At 56.2% G+C, this 15,651-nt stretch overlaps 2 protein-coding genes across 2 annotated transcripts; one reads left to right on the top strand and one right to left on the bottom strand.

Annotated features, from left to right (window-relative positions):
- Positions 1–2,509: 2,509 nt before the first annotated feature.
- Positions 2,510–10,291, top strand: J4E92_002585 (uncharacterized protein; the record flags this gene model as incomplete). The annotated part of the gene is made up of 6 exons (XM_051493988.1): positions 2,510–6,347; positions 6,404–7,205; positions 7,796–8,424; positions 8,471–9,082; positions 9,144–9,227; positions 9,276–10,291. The coding sequence occupies 6 exons, from the start codon at positions 2,510–2,512 to the stop codon at positions 10,289–10,291; spliced, it is 6,981 nt and encodes a 2,326-aa protein (XP_051355667.1).
- A 749-nt stretch (positions 10,292–11,040) lies between these two features.
- Positions 11,041–14,565, bottom strand: J4E92_002584 (uncharacterized protein; the record flags this gene model as incomplete). The annotated part of the gene is made up of 4 exons (XM_051493987.1): positions 11,041–12,062; positions 12,118–13,583; positions 13,634–14,054; positions 14,109–14,565. 4 exons carry the CDS (start codon positions 14,563–14,565, stop codon positions 11,041–11,043), a joined length of 3,366 nt encoding a protein of 1,121 aa, XP_051355666.1.
- Positions 14,566–15,651: the final 1,086 nt, after the last annotated feature.

Here is a 15,651-nt window from a genome sequence, read left to right as displayed (position 1 = left end):
ATTAGCAGCTGCTTGGTGACAGCCAGGTATCTTGTAGCTATGGGAATTAACAATCTGAATATTGAAGCACATGTCTGTTTTGGGTCCGGTCATCCTGACATGGATCAAAAGCTGTGGGGAATGTGAAAATGCTCGCGAATTCGCTTGACAACTCGGGGCTCGAGTTCAATGGACAGTATGCCACTCAACACACGGTTTCGTAATGCTGATTGACGGCTGCTCACTGTTTCGAACAGTACGTTATGAAGCAAGTGGTTTGCAAACGCCGAGGCAACAATGACGATATTATCTTCCATGATAGCAATTTTCGAAAGTTATTCAAGCGTCCACATTGTTCCCTGCTCAGAAATTGGCTTTGACTTTGCGTTCGCTCGGTACGCATTGCCTCCCGTGAATTAGCCTCGAACGCTACACCATGCGGTTTCTTCTTCTTGGACAGGCAGAACCCGTCCATGTTCTCACTGTTTCTGCCTGCATCGCTTTCCTCGTAATTTCCAAAGCAACATACCTGTGGATGTACGCAGATGTAGCGAATGGGAAGTGGAACGTTTTGAGGGCATAATGGTAGGCGTTTGTTCATTGAGCAAGGGGCTCCATACTGGGTTTACCCACGCAGTAGCTGTCCCATGGCGCAAACCATCACAAGGTTCCGATGAGGCGTTATTGGCCTCCATCTTGGCGCCACTTCACTCTCCGATCTATACTTCCTCCACATTTGATGGCAGGAACTGTAGGTCCAGGCGGCGGTTAGCGGTCCAACGGGAGCTTACATTCCGGACGGAGCTCTCACAGGTATGCGCATGCATTGATGAAAGACTACCATTTGCAAATGAGGATAGCTTTCCTTTCACCGTAAGTTCCGCATATTACCAGAGATGTAATGTCCGCGCTCCTGTTGATGCAGTCTTGTCAATTTAGACGTTGGTGATTTGTCCTGTTCAACGCAGCAAAGCTCGTATTTGCAATCACGAAGATCATAATACTTCGGTGTTGCCCCTCGGAGCTGGATATGCGATGTATAATTAGACGTGAGAGAGGCTTGCGGCTTGACCCAACTCGCATGGAAACAACTGTTCCGAGTTATGCTTGCCATGTCTTTGGGGTAGCGTCTGCCTCAGGTTCACCCTGCATCTGTGGAGGGAATGTGTGCGGTCGAAGGATGTGGGTGCTGGACCATCAAGGAGGCTGTTCATGCCGCATCTTTACTCGCCCGAGTGATGATGTCCGCTGCAATGTCGCATCTCATTTCCACGGCTTGCGGTGGGTACTAGCGCAGAGACAGAAAAAACAAAAGACGTTTCTCGGCCTCAATCATCCAAATTACCCCTGACAGAGCATTGCAAAGAGGAATTATTAGTCTGGGCCTTGGGTTCGTTGCGCAGCCTAGGTGCAGCTCGTGATCACCATGTGGCGACGGTTACGGTCTAGTCGTGGAGCTATCAGCGGCTCCCTGCAGTACACTTCGCTTGACGGCGGATGAGTTTCAGATGTAATCGCAGGTCGGTAGGAATCGTATGATCCTGATATGCGTTCCAAGCGGCATGTATCCGCCGTCAGCATACTCGAGCATTCAGCCGCGGGGCAGAGCGGATGGTTGGGCACTCATGGTGATGGACGGCATGCGGTGGTTGTCTCTGAGAGTTCGGAGCTGCTGCATCTACGAGTGCCAAGTGATCGACGGATCTAGCCCCGATTCGGCCTGGCAAATCCTTCGTGCTGCAGCGACCCAGCCGGCAGCCCTTCAACTCGAACGCCTCCGTGCGCAAGAGACATTATTACCACGACCATCCAATCGACGGCCAGACGGCTGGCGGAGTTGCTCTCGAGTCTGCCATGAGTCGCAGATTATCGCGCCGCCGAATCAATACACTCTCTGGGCTCGCATGCCAAATCATCTGGGCTGTAGCCAATAGGTGGGCATTTCGCACCTTTTGGCTTGTCAGGCTGTTGTCAGCTTGCCTGCGGGCACCAGCGACAGCAGACCACGTGCACATCTCGTTCTGCACAAGAGGGGCGGTGGATGGTGGCTCGTAGTTGATTACGGCTAGCAAGCCACAGGTGTGCGCCAATGGAAAAGCCAAAGTAGCTTTCTGGCGCCTACGCGGGCAGGTGGTCGACGGGGATGCAGACGGGTTTGGGCACATCTAAAACGTGAGGGGACGCAGCCATCAAGGCGTGCGGAGGCGATGATGGAGACGACGGCCTACAGGGCTCGCTTCTGCTGCAGGAACCAGGCTTGACTTTGGCCCGGCTCCTACAAGGGCGGTTATGGCGCCGAATGAGAAGCCGGCAGGCGACAAGCCCAAATCTCTTCTGTTCCGGCTGCTCCTTCTGACGGAGACTTGTCTCAAGCTGCGCGGGACGCCAGATGCTGACGAGACTGCTGAGCGTGGCAGCTTTGGATTCACCAGACACTCAGAGCGTCGCCGAAACACTAATCCCCACTGGCCGTCTGCTATACCGTCGACCAGATATCCCGGTCGTCCGCTAGCCCGTTTGAGCCTTGGACATGGCGGCGACGAATACAGACATGCACATGCTCCAGGAAAGGACGGCGGCACATCACATCGCTCAGCACCAGCCGCCGTCGCCCTTGCACTCTCTCTCCGCGCCGTCGCTCGCGGACAGTATTCGCAGCCTTCGCGACGACTCGACGCGCTCGCACAACGTGCCGGCCACGGCGGACGAGCAACACCCGCCCCGAGCACGTCGCAAACCCGTCCCAAGCCCGCTGTATTCGACTGGTAAGAGCGGCCCCCCGTGCCAGCAGCCGGGCTACCGCGACTCACCACGCCTCGACGAACCGCGCAGTCCGCGCGAGAAGCTCGACGCATTGCTGGCGGAGGAGCAACAGCATACCTCGCCCATTCGCCCAACCCAGCCAGCGCACCCGCCTACACCACCCACCGTCCCCACCCCGAGCTTCGCGCAGCCGTCGCGGCCGTCTGCGTATGCCAGACTCCGCCAGCTGTCGTCTCCCACGCTGTCTTCGGCTGGCATTTCCCCGCCAGCCTCGCCCGTCACCATGCCTCCACCATCACGCCCGAACCGGCCAGACACGAGGCCGACGGTGCCAGTCCGCAACCCCTCGATAGACTCGGCCGCATCCTCGCTGTCGTCGACGGCCTCGCAGAACCGCCCGCCCGCCAGCCATGCGCCCCGGCCGTCGCAGGACACGAGCACCGCCAACCCCCCAGACATGGCCAGTCTGATGGCCGCTGCAGGCTCACCCGAGGCCGCCATGCTGGCCCTGTGGAAGGACAAGCAGAACACGTCCAGCCACAACGCGCAGCTCTGGCGGCTGGTGGAGAAGCAACGGTCCATGATCATCGGGCTCCAGAAAGACCTCGAGCGCGCACTGAAGGACAAGGACCGCTACCGCAGAAAGTTCAAGGAGTACGCTGAGCAGCTGCCACCCGGTCCCGGCTCGCTGCAAAAGTCCGACACGTTCGACTCGGTCGTGGAACGCGAGACCAGCCAGTCGCCAGCCCTCAGTGAGCAACCTGGTGACGCCGCTCGGCCCAGCGACACCAAAGCCACCGAGCACAAGACATCGCCCCTGACGCAAGAGCACCCCGCACCGCATCTCATCCCAGACTCACAGCTAGCGACGTCGCCGTCTCATTCCACGGCATCCAACATCTCGTCAGCCGTAAACTCACCTACAGACTACTCCGTGCAACCCCTTAGCCTTGGTAGCAGGGGCCTCGGCCTCGACTCTACATTGCTGCACCCCGGCGATGCTGCTCAGCCCCCAGCGCAAGCCCCGAAGCCAGCCACTCCTCCCCAGAACACCTCAGACGTGACGCTCGTCCCGGGCAGCTTACAGCTCCAGCCTCCGCAGATATCGCTGATCCAAGCTACGCCTGTCGTCGGCGGCGATGGCTTTGAATCACCCCCAAGAAAGACTCCGCAGCCTCTGCGAAAGGCACCGCCAGCTCCACTCAACCTGTCGAAACCCACAACGACCAGCGCACATCTCCACCGGGCCGTGCATGGCGACGATGTCGACTCTGATTACGACGATATACTGGAGGTGGATGAGATACCTGTCGTGGAGCTGCGAGGAAGGAGAAAGACTCGAGAGGAAGATGACAGGGTCCGTGAGGCCATGTATTCGAAAGATGAGGAAGCTCGAAGCAAGTCGAAGAAGAAGAAAAGCGAAAGCAAGAGCAAACAAGCGACGCCTTCTGAAACACCAGCAGGCGATCAGCCTCAGGCGGTCCCGGTTCCCCTTTCGCCGCGTCAGTTCAATGCGCTGCAATCGGGCCTTCCACTCTCTCCCCGTCACCCGCCAGCCAACTCTCTGAATGCTCTTCTTAGTCCTGCAAACTCCGATAGTTCTATGATGGCTAACCGGAGCGTCGCATCCCCACTCATGAGTCCAGGTCTACCTTCCAGCCCCCGACCCACGGACAGGCCACTCGGATCGCCGTTACCCAGAGATCCTAAGCAGTCCATCGCATCACCACCCATGTCGCCGACTACCACGCACCAGTCGGCTGCTCGGGCAATGCAGCAACAAGTTCCATTCCCACCAAATACACCTCAGTCGTATCAGTCACCCCCAGTCAACCAAAATCAACAGCCCAACCAGCTACGCAAAGAGGCGTCGACGGGCCTTTTGACTGTACCAGGTGCACAGCCCAGTCCAGAATCACCATCGAGCAGCCCTACCCTCAACGATGTTCCGGACGCAGAACACGTCTACCGCGGACTCGTGTCAGACCAGTACCCTGGACTCTTGCTGCCCCCGAATGCACTGCCCTCCATCCAAGTAAAGGTCTTCTCGTCTCGCCTTCGGCCATCACGTATGAGCATGCTCGCCCCCAAGCCGCAGGAGGAGGACCCTGTCTTTATTCTTGCCGTCTACGCCCGCTCTGATAACAAACAGCTGTGGCGTGTGGAAAAGACCATTGCTACGCTGCCTTCTCTAGACTCTCAGCTGAGGTCTTTGTGCGACTTTCAGGGACGACTTCCAGACCGTGCTCTCTTCGGAGGACATGCGCCTGCCAAGATTGACGCTCGCCGGGTCGCCCTCAACCAATACTTTGATACTGTCCTGGAAACTCCCATGAACGAGAAGACGGCATTGATTGTCTGTGAATACCTGTCTACTGATGTAATAGGCGCCCAGGCTGGCGATAGACTGGCCCCCGAGCCCACACCAGGTCCGATAGTGTCTGTTCAGAAAACGCAGCGCAAGGAAGGTTACCTCACCAAGCGTGGCAAGAATTTCGGAGGCTGGAAAGCGCGTTTCTTTGTTCTGGATGGCTCAGAGTTCAGGTACTTTGAGGGCGAGGGCGGTGCGCACTTGGGAACGATCAAGCTGCAAAATGCACAGATTGGGAAGCAGTCACAACAGCAGTCAAACCAATCGCCTCAACGACGGGACGATTCTGAAGATAACCAATATCGACACGCCTTCCTCATCTTGGAGCCAAAGCGAAAAGATTCGACGAGCTTGGTGCGCCATGTGCTGTGTGCGGAGAATGATGAAGAGCGAGATGCTTGGGTCGAGGCTCTTCTGCAACATGTCGACATACCAGACGAAACTTCGCCAGTCGAGATTCGCGTCCCCTCTGCTACGCGTCTTCAAAAGCAGCAGGCTAGCCAAGATTCGGCACGCTCTCAGCGGAGAGAAAGCCCTGATATGGGAGAGCAGGATCGCTTGCAAGGCCTCAGCTATGACGACACGGTGCAAGCGCAAGCTCCCGTCCGCGGACCCAATCACCGTGATATGATGGTAGAAAAGCCGTCACGGGGGTCGCCCAAGGATTCGTCCTTCCTTCAAGATAACTCAGGTCACTATCCTGCCATCTCAGGACCAAGCAACGGAACCCCCATCAAGGACTCTGAGAGCTGGGGAAGCAAACCAGCGGCAGGACCCACGACCGTCAAAGACAAGAAACGTAGCATATTCGGCTTTAGAGGTCGTGGCGGCTCTTCTGACCTCGCACCGGTTCAGGTCAGCACTCCGCTGCAGCCGGCTGTAGAACATCGCCTGCCTCCGGGCCGCAGTGTATTTGGTATTCCACTTATGGAAGCTGTGGAGTTTACGCAGCCTGACGGTGTCAACGTGGCGCTGCCAGCTGTCGTCTACAGGTGCTTGGAGTATCTGCGAGCAAAGAAGGCAATCAGCGAAGAGGGCATCTTCCGGCTCAGCGGGTCAAATATTGTTATCAAGGGCCTGCGCGATCGCTTCAACAACGAAGGTGACATCAGGTTGCTAGACGGGCAGTACTATGACGTTCACGCCGTCGCATCGCTTCTCAAGCTGTACCTGCGAGAACTGCCGGCCTCTGTCCTAACTCGGGAACTGCATCTTGACTTCCTCAAGGTTCTCGGTAAGTGGTCTATCCGGACGACGTTGATTAGTAGACCATGGACTGACACATTCTAGATATGGACGAGCGTAGCAAAAAGATCCAGAGCTTTAACGTTCTGGTACACAAGCTACCTAGGCCTAACCTTGAGCTCTTGCGACACATGGCGTCTTTCCTGATTGAGATTGTCGACAATTCCGGGGTGAACAAGATGACCGTGAGGAATGTTGGCATCGTATTTGCTCCGACTCTGAACATTCCGGCCCCGTTGATATCCTTCTTCCTGACTGACTACACGGATATCTTCGGTACTGCTCTCGATGAAGCAAGCTCCCCGATCCACGAGATCCGCAACAACACTTCTCACCTGGGGGACGACGCGATTCGGTCTCCTCGGAGGCAGATGTTCTCAGACCTCCCAACGCCGGCATACAACGAGACGACATTCCAGCAGCGTATGGACCGACCGCCTCAAGGCTATCAAGGGAATAGCGCTCCCAGCTATCCGCCCCCACAGCCCCCGCAGCAGTACCAACAGCAGCAGCAGCAGTACGGCCAACAGCAGCAAGGCCAATACAACGGCTATGATTCGGGATTTATTCCCATGCGACCCAGCTACGATGCGCCAGCCTACGACCAGCCATATCACTCTGGAGAGGGATACGGCAGCTTGAACGGCGCTGTTCAGTCTAGCGGAGCTCGCGAACAGCGGCAACGAAAACGAGAGAGCGGCATGCTTTTGATGAACATGGGCATGGGCGGCCAACGCAAGGGCTCGGGTGGATCCAACCCTCCACGCGGAGATGGACGGATGGATGCACGAATGTATTCACAAAACACCAACAACCCTCTAATGGTACGAGAAGAGACGGCGTTCGAGTGAGCAAGCCTGGGCTCGATTCGCGACAGAGACGACACATGACGATGCACCAAGAATTCAGTCTAATTTTTGATTCTTAATTCAGGACCACGGGCCGGATCTTTGGTTACTTGGAAGCGCCGGAGAGGCGGGATTTGGGTTTCCTTTTGCGTGTTGTACGGATATTCAGCGATACCAGGCGTTTGGCGAGATGGAGCAGGCGACTCGCTCGGAGTTGTGTATGCTTTTCGCGTTGCATACCCCCGCCCCTTGCTTGCAGCAGGCCGCTTTCTTTGTTTCGGCGACAGGTTGGCTTCGGCAGTCGCGCGGCGCGTGTTGGAGCTTTCTTTTTGTGCAACTTTTGCTGAGATATCCTGGTTGCTTTGATGTATGCGTGGTGCACTGCATTTGCGCAATTGGTTAGGAAATGAAATGAAGTCTGCTAGCAACTACTGTGATGGTTGACCATGTTCGTGATGGGATCGCGTTGGCCTAGCGTCCCGAGGTCTGAGCTTGGGCGTGGATGCGCTTTCCGCGCTGAGACGCAGCTTCCCTCTCGGCGATTGACGACTGCGACGCGCCTGCCTGCTTGTTCGAGACGCGCGCTCAGGCGACAGCGGGCCAGCACAGGACTAGTGGAACCAGACACAGAGCACTTGGCCATGGACGACGGAGCGGCTGCCACGGCGCCTCTGCCTGCGCGCCCCGACGAGCCCGACACGAGAAACAGCCTGCGACACATTCTGGCCGCCGACCCCCCGATGGACGACTCCAAGCCCTCGCCCTCGCAGGCCAACACGCCTGTCCCCGATGGGAGCGACGCTGGCGGCGATGGGCCCGACGCCGCCCGCCCCGTCAACGACACGGACCCGGCGAGGCCGTACTACACGGCGACGACGACGACGACGCGCCGCAATGCCAACGGCAGCGTGTCGTCCGTCTACAGCGGCAACAAGATCAAGCACCTGAAGAAGGACGACGGCATCCCGCTGTGGCGCAAGGACATCCAGTTCGACTTCCTCAAGCTCGTCTTCGAGGACGACCGGCCCGTCTTCACCAAGCAGTCGGACAGCACCAGCGGCCACACCTTCGCCGACATCTACCTCGACGCCATGGCCAAGAGCAGCAAGTGCAGCAAGATCCTCAAGGACAAGCTGCTGACGGAGCGCCCGGCTGCCATCAACATGGCCATGGTGTGTCTGCTCGTCAACGTCGGCCGCATGAACACGACGCTCAACTGTAGGCCACCTGCTGTCCCTCCTCGAGCCCCCCTAACCTGCCACAGTCTTCCCCGAGATGCGCGCCCAGCTGCGCACCTACCACTCCATCCCCTCCCTCCAGGCCCACCAAGACCCGAATGCCTACAAGCAGCTGCAGGACGCGCCCCGCTTGAAGTCCATCCTCAAGGGTGCCACCGAGGACCAGGAGCAGCCCAGCACCATCGAGGAGATCATGGCAGCCTCCGTCCCGCGTACCAACCCCGTCAACCTCATCTTCGTCCTGTCGCAATACGCCCCCAAGATCTCAGAGCTGCACTTCTTCCCGCCGCGCGACTTCTTCGACCTCGTCATGCGCTCCAACCTGAGCAGCAAGAGCAGAGCCACGGCCTTCCTCTGGCTCATGTGGTGGTATCTCGAGAGCGACTTCACCAAGGAGGCTGCCGAGAGCAACCCTTTTGGTCCCGGCCAGATGGGCCCGGCCGACGATCCGACTACGGCTGAGTTCCCTATCAAGTGCCCGCCTTTTGACATACTCTCGCCAGAGCAGGAGGCGCTGGAGAACGTCGACTCCATCGAAGAGAAGACTTTCGGTGAGATTAAGCGCAAGGAGAGGACAGCTATATTGGCAAGCGACATGGCGCCCGTCGTGACAGGCCCCAAGCGTACCAACAAGAAGGGTGAGTGCTGCTATTCACCTGTGACTCCGCTCACGTCCGGCTGTAGCTGACCCACCTCTAGGCTTCAACCAAAACCCAGTCTTCTCCATCGCCGCCGATGATGGTGCTTGGACACCTGGACGCGACAGGCAATCGCCTTCCCATGGTATGCTGCTCTCTAGCCTTTGCGGCGACACCGATCTAACAACACCAGGCTCCGCACGAGGACGAGGCAAGCTTGCAAAATCCATCATCGAACGAGACTACCCCTCAGACACTGACCGTACTCGGTCTGCGTCTCCGCCGAACAGCGTCTATAACACAGCCAAGAAGGTGGCTACACCCAACATGCGCATCAATACCCTCCTCAACGAAGACGGACCGGTTTCGTCTCCTGCGCCCAAGGGCCCCGGCCGCGGGAACTGGTCGCGCAATCGCACATCAGGCATAGGCGCCGGAGGAACACCAGCCGCACGTTCTTTCAAGACCAAACTCGACGCTCCACACTCGCAAGATGGCCAGTCCCCCTCTACATCCGCACCCACCTTCAACGGACCACACGGCTTCTACCTCCCACTCAACGGTTCCGACCCCTCGCACAAACGAACACGTCCCCTTACACAACACCAACTAGCTGTCGAGCAATACAGGAGGCGACGTGTCGACGTCATTCTTGACCGAGGTATTCGCATCGAGTACGCCGCCGCGGCCAAGCGCCGCCGCAAAGCCAACCCCTTTATGCGCAGCTGGATCCGCTGCAAAGGCATGGCCGACGGCTACGACACAGACGAAGAATCGCACGCGCAATTTGCCCAACTTCCCGAATACGAACTCGGCACCAAAACACCCCCGCCCATGCCCTCCGGCCTCGTACCTCTCGACTTTGGCGGCGAAGTCAACGACCATGGCGAGGAGTCATACTACCGCGCCAAGATGCTCAGCAGAGCCCTGCGTCGCTTGGATCGCTGGGAGGGCGGCAGAAGTGCGCTCAGAGCCCGACCCAAGGGCGAGAGGGGTAGCGGATTGCCAGACGTCCATGACAGACCTGTTTTGGGTAGTGAAGATGAAGATGACGAGGATGATGGCGATGACATGATGGATGTGGATGAGATGGAGAGGAGGGAGGCGTTGGAGGATGCTAGTGAGGAAGACAGCGATGATGATGTTGACATGGAGGGCGAGAGAAGATGGGATCCTACTTCACTTCCGCCATTGCCCAGGATGGCTTGACGCGGTGTTGGGCTCAGTTGAGTAGCTGTGAAGTTGTAACTTTGGCATTCTGTCTTGTCTTTTGTAAGGGTCGGGTTTCTTGTGTTTCGATAGGCTGGGTAGCATGGCGTTCATTGCGTGAGACGCGTAGTCGTCTTTATATGGAAATCGGAATGATTCATTTTCCAGATTATCTGATAATATCGTTCTCATAAAAGACTGGGTGCATAGTAATACCTTGTAATATGGGGGTGGCTTTGTGTTTGTCGGTGTACGCTGATGACTAGACCACCGTGTTGGTAGGATTGATACTGATGACTATTAAAGACATGTAACCTAATAGTGACCTTGGACTTTTGCAACCGTATATTACAGTGCATGGCTGGGCTAAGGTTGGCTAGTTATCGACACCAGATATGTGAACCTTTTTAAGTCACATTCCCAACATCACAACACGACTGACATCAACTTGAAGCTTCAATTCGACAACAACTTGCAGCAAGCTGATTTTATAACACTACAACTAAGACAACAGAAAGTTCAATGGTATCGTCACAAACAATAACACCCTAACGAAGTCATGCCCAAATCTTGACTACCAGCGGACATCTCCTAGCAAATTATTCCCGCGCACTCCGGCAACAGAAAATCCCTGGCTGCCGCCTCAGATCAGAGCTTTTGCTCGACGACGACGACGACGACGAAGACACTGACCAGGAAGACACCGACGGGCGTCCTGGTGCCGAATTGGGTTCTGGTCCCACACCTCCCTAAGGCGCAATTGTATACGCATTGCCATGTTCATTATCCCCACCTGCATTGGCATGGCCATTAGAAGCGAAGTTTGTATGCCCGTTGGCAAGTCCATTCGTGTGTCCGTTCGTCAGCCCCCCGTTCGCATGGCCATTGGTAAGATGGCCATTGAGACCCGTCGCAACAACAACATCCTCGCTATCGTAGTGCAGCCGTAGACTCGTGGGGATGGGACTCTCCTTCGAGCTCGAATCAAGATAATGTCGCATCGTTATGCCGGCGAGTTTGTGCTCCGTGACGGTAAAACGACCCTGTTTGCCCGGTGCGCGCCGCACGTTTGGTAGTTTGAAAACTTCGCGCAGCGTCGCGGCGAGAGACGGGCCTACGAGGCGGGCGCCGAAGCAGAAGTGCAGGCCATGGCCGAGCAGTGTGTACTCCTTGAATGGGCGATGCGGGTCTAGGATCTCAGGGTTGGGAAACGCAACGGGGTCCATGGCGGCTTTGGAAGTTGCAATGAGGATCGTGTGGCCCTTTTTGACGGAAACAGGGCCGCGGACGCCGTCGTTGACGGTAATGTCGCGCGTCGCAACGCGAGGTAGACCGGGAACAACACCAACGTGGCGCATGCCTTCGTAAACGAAGCCTTGGAGTTCGCGGTCCGAGGTCGTAGGGTCCATGTGCGATAGCTCGACGATCCTTGTCTTGTACTTTTCGTACCCAGGAGATAGAAACAAGTCGATCAGCAGACTGGCTTGCTGTGTCAGGTTTCCGGCGACGGGCGCTCCCATACCGATGCAGTCACCGACCATGTCTCCGATGGGCAGCTTGGTGTCCGCTAATGCATGGTAGATGCGGTCGGCGTGTGGGCCTACCTCGAAAGCGGAGCCCTTGGCCATCCAGTCGACGAAACCTTCTAGACGCCCAGTTTGCGTCTTAAGATGGGTTTCGAAGATGGAGCGGAGGGGGGCTGCGGCTTCCATAGCGCCTGCACGCAGCTTCCATTCGTTATGCGGCATTATGTTGAAGGACTGGTACATGACTGGGCGGAGGTTAGCACCTGTGGCAGGTTCAAGAGCGCTGGACTGGTTACTTACACAGTACGAGATAGGCTAGGAAAGCTTCGTGGACGGAGAGCAAGCCTCTAGGTTGCTCTTGTGTCTTCAGCGGGAGTGCAAAACGCTCAGCGAGCCAAAGGATTGGCGTAATGTTGGTAACATCACGGACAATGTCGATGCTCATCCTGCCCTTGGCGCCTTTGAGGGAGTTCTTCTTGATGAGATTGCGTACGTTGGTCGTGAAGAACTCGTTGATGTTCTTCTCGAAGCCCTCCTCAAAGAAGACCTTGTGCAGAATGTTGGAGCGTTCATCATGCTTCTTCTGCTCGTCCCAGCCGATCATGAAGTCATGTCCAGCAGTACAGTTGCGAATAGCTGCCTGGTACATGACAACGAAACTCTCACGATCCTCGAAGATTTTCTTGCAACCCTCCTGAGTTTGGACGCTGACGATGTCGTAATCGCTGGGAGGGCGTCTGAGGTCGTACTTTTCAAGCACACCATTTCCTTGAAGAATCTCCTTCGCTGCTTTGGGAGTGTAGAAGGGCAGCAGCGCGTAGCTGGAAGTTCCCTTGAATCCACCCGGAAGACCCTGGAAGAGCAGCTTAGGAAACACACCACCGTATGCACCGGGTGTTGTCTCCGCCAGCAAAGCCGCTCCCCACTGCGTAAGGGTGTTACTGTTGAAGTCGTAGCTCAGGAAACGATCACCGCGAACCAATGCGACGGCGTCGTCCAGGATACCTCGACCAGTCGTTTGACCAGGGCAGACACCACTTCCCGGCATGGCAGGTTTGGTGCACTCGGCCATCAATCCAGGGTAGAGTTCCATGTTCTCCATGTGGCCGTACAACAGCTCGGCTGCTCGTGCTGTCTCTTTATCGGAACACCAATCTTCAAACGTATCGTACGGCTTCAGATTAAGATACCGGCGGAACTCGTTGAGCGTGCAGACATTGAACATCTCACGGGCCTGCAATTGGCCCATGAGGTCAACGACCTTTAGACTGGCGGGGGTACCGTGGGCACCAAAAGCATGGGCAGGCTCCTCGATGCAGTCTTTGATAAGCTCGGAAAGTTGGGCATCGTTGAACCTGCCGTCAGCGCCTCGCTTAAGGCCTCCAAAAGTCCACTCCCAGGGCTTCTTGCTCATCAAGTCATGACCATATACCTTCATGACTTGGTGGAACATCTCGATTGTCACATCGTCGATGTGGCGGATGTCAGGGAAGACGGAACGGATGATATCTTCCATCCATGTCTCATCCGCGGCACTGAGAGCAGCGTGCCAGTGGTAAAGGACAGCAAACTCCACGGATACATGGCTGCCGGTTCCGCGCTCGACACGTGTGCCGCCTTGCTTGATCTCTTTACCAAGATCAAGAGACCATTCCGAGTTGGCTCGTGGTGTGTTCAAGATGGCAGCGACATAGTCTTTCAGTACGACTGAAGCAAAGAAACCGACGTTAATGTTGCGCGTGATCTGGAAAATGTCTTCGTCTTGCCTGAAATCGAGTTAGGCTCATATCGCGTACAGGGACTACAGCAAACTTACCATTTCCTGCCTGCCTCGTCCAGAGTATCCCAGGGCTTGTATTTGCCGTCCTCGTTCACTGACAGCAGCGACTCCGCGACGTGGTTGTGGTTTCTCGAGAACATCAACAGTACTGCGACTACACCAGGGGGCATCATCATGATGCGCTCCGAGGCGATTGAGTCTGGGTAGATCAGGCCATCTTTGTAAGTTCGCACGCGATGTTGCTCCTTCTCTGTATTGCCGTACAGGGTGCTGAGGTCAACATAGCTCGAAGTCTCATTGATCCAAGGATCTGTCCTAGAGGTTTGGAAACATTCGTGTATGACTATGGTTGCGAAGGAGAAGAAGAGGCGATTCAGACCAGACGGGTGCTCGCGGAAAGGACCACTGCGCTTGAGAAGCGCCTCGTATACGTCTTCAACGTCAGGTAAATTTGGCCCTTGAGAAGTTGTCAGTCCTGATTCGCATGGGATGATAGCAACAGCGTACTTACCTTTCGGTTTGGTGGGAGGTACATTTCGCGCATATGGCGAACCTGCCTTGCCCATTTCAGGGTTGTGGGGATTGTTTCCTGCGCCGTCGTGCTTCCGGTATCGTGCCGATGGGCCGGCATGCGTAGGTGTTGGGTGTGGTAAATCATTCCAGAGCATGCTGATGAAACCATCCGACACCTTTGCACTGAGACCGCTGTTCAGAGGAAGACCCTGTAGCATCTGAACTCCCTTCTCGAGGAGAAGTTCTTTGTCGTCCAGAGGCTCACCGGACGCGAGTGTCGTAATGGCATCGAGGGCAAACTTGGCATCCTTAACACCGAGACCTCTAATGTCGCTGACAATGCCAGTCTTCTGGTGGTTCTTCATGCCACTCGATGCTTCCGCTGTTCGGCCATCGCTGGCTTGCGTCGGCTTCCTCCTGATCTTTCCGATCAATGTTTGTATCTGGCTAGGCATGATGAATAAGTGTGTGTATGACCATGTGGAAAAGATGGGAACGGGGAGAATATGAATCCCAGGGCCGGACGGAGTTCACAAAGTAAGTTCAACGTAGCTTGCTGTTGATCTGGGAGGCGCAATGCTCCCCACGCAGGAGCTTGGCCATGGCAAGCAGCAGCGAGCCAGTTGCGTGGCGACGATCGCTAGCAGCTACGGTGTGTTGATCAGCATATGCACTCGGCGAACAGTGTCCTGCGGCTTCCTCAAGGGCGGACGAACCCATGCCTGCATCGGGATGATGTGAGTAGCGTCCGGATCTTGATATCGTCAGACCTCTGATGGCTACAAATGTCCGACTGCTCATTGGTCGTGACTTCCTTTGTGGAGGGTAGTGCCAGACGGATTCTGCGCTACCTTCGCTAAGAACTGACAGAGGGGTATCGAGCACTGCATGACAAGTCCAAGAAATGATCTGTGAGCGGTCTTCAAGACCCACAGCGTAGTAGCACCATTGGCTCCATGAGGAAACGACTAACTAGACCCACCTGTGACGATCCATGGATGGCCTTTGCGACAATGCGAAAAGTCCAAAAGCAACGTGTAGCCAGGAGGTGGGTACGCCTGCCACGTTTCAGGCTTCAGCGCTTTTGGTTGCCTGGGAGTCGTTGTGGTCTCACTTCGGCTGTCTCCCTATGGGAACGTGTCGAAGATGTCGCAACCCTGGCGGTCGATAACATGATAGACAGGAACGGCGACCTGAACTCGCGACCATTCCAAACAGAGACGTGGACAAAAGCCATAGACGAACTATCAAGCGATCGGCATCCCGATTCAGCTTTTTTCGGCTGAGTAGTGGAAGGAGACTCTAGCGCTTGCGGCACCGGAATTGACCGACCTTACTTCCCGACGAATGGTCGCGCAGTCATGTGCTAGCAAGTGGACAGACGAGAGTGAGTTTCAGCTGATGTGGTGGCGGTCAACAACAGGAGTGCCAGCTTGCAAATCTCCGAGTAGGGTGCGGTATCAGGCAGGCACTAGCGACGGCGGTCAGTGGTCTACGGCCTGTCCCGAAGCCGTAAGGTTTACTGTCCGGTTCATCCAAGA

Source organism: Alternaria infectoria (assembly GCF_024043175.1).
Source record: "Alternaria infectoria strain BMP 0036 chromosome Unknown scaffold_3, whole genome shotgun sequence".
NCBI classification, from domain to species: Eukaryota; Fungi; Ascomycota; class Dothideomycetes; order Pleosporales; family Pleosporaceae; genus Alternaria; species Alternaria infectoria.
Note: the sequence above shows the minus strand (reverse complement) of the source record. Positions and strands in the feature narration are given on the sequence as shown.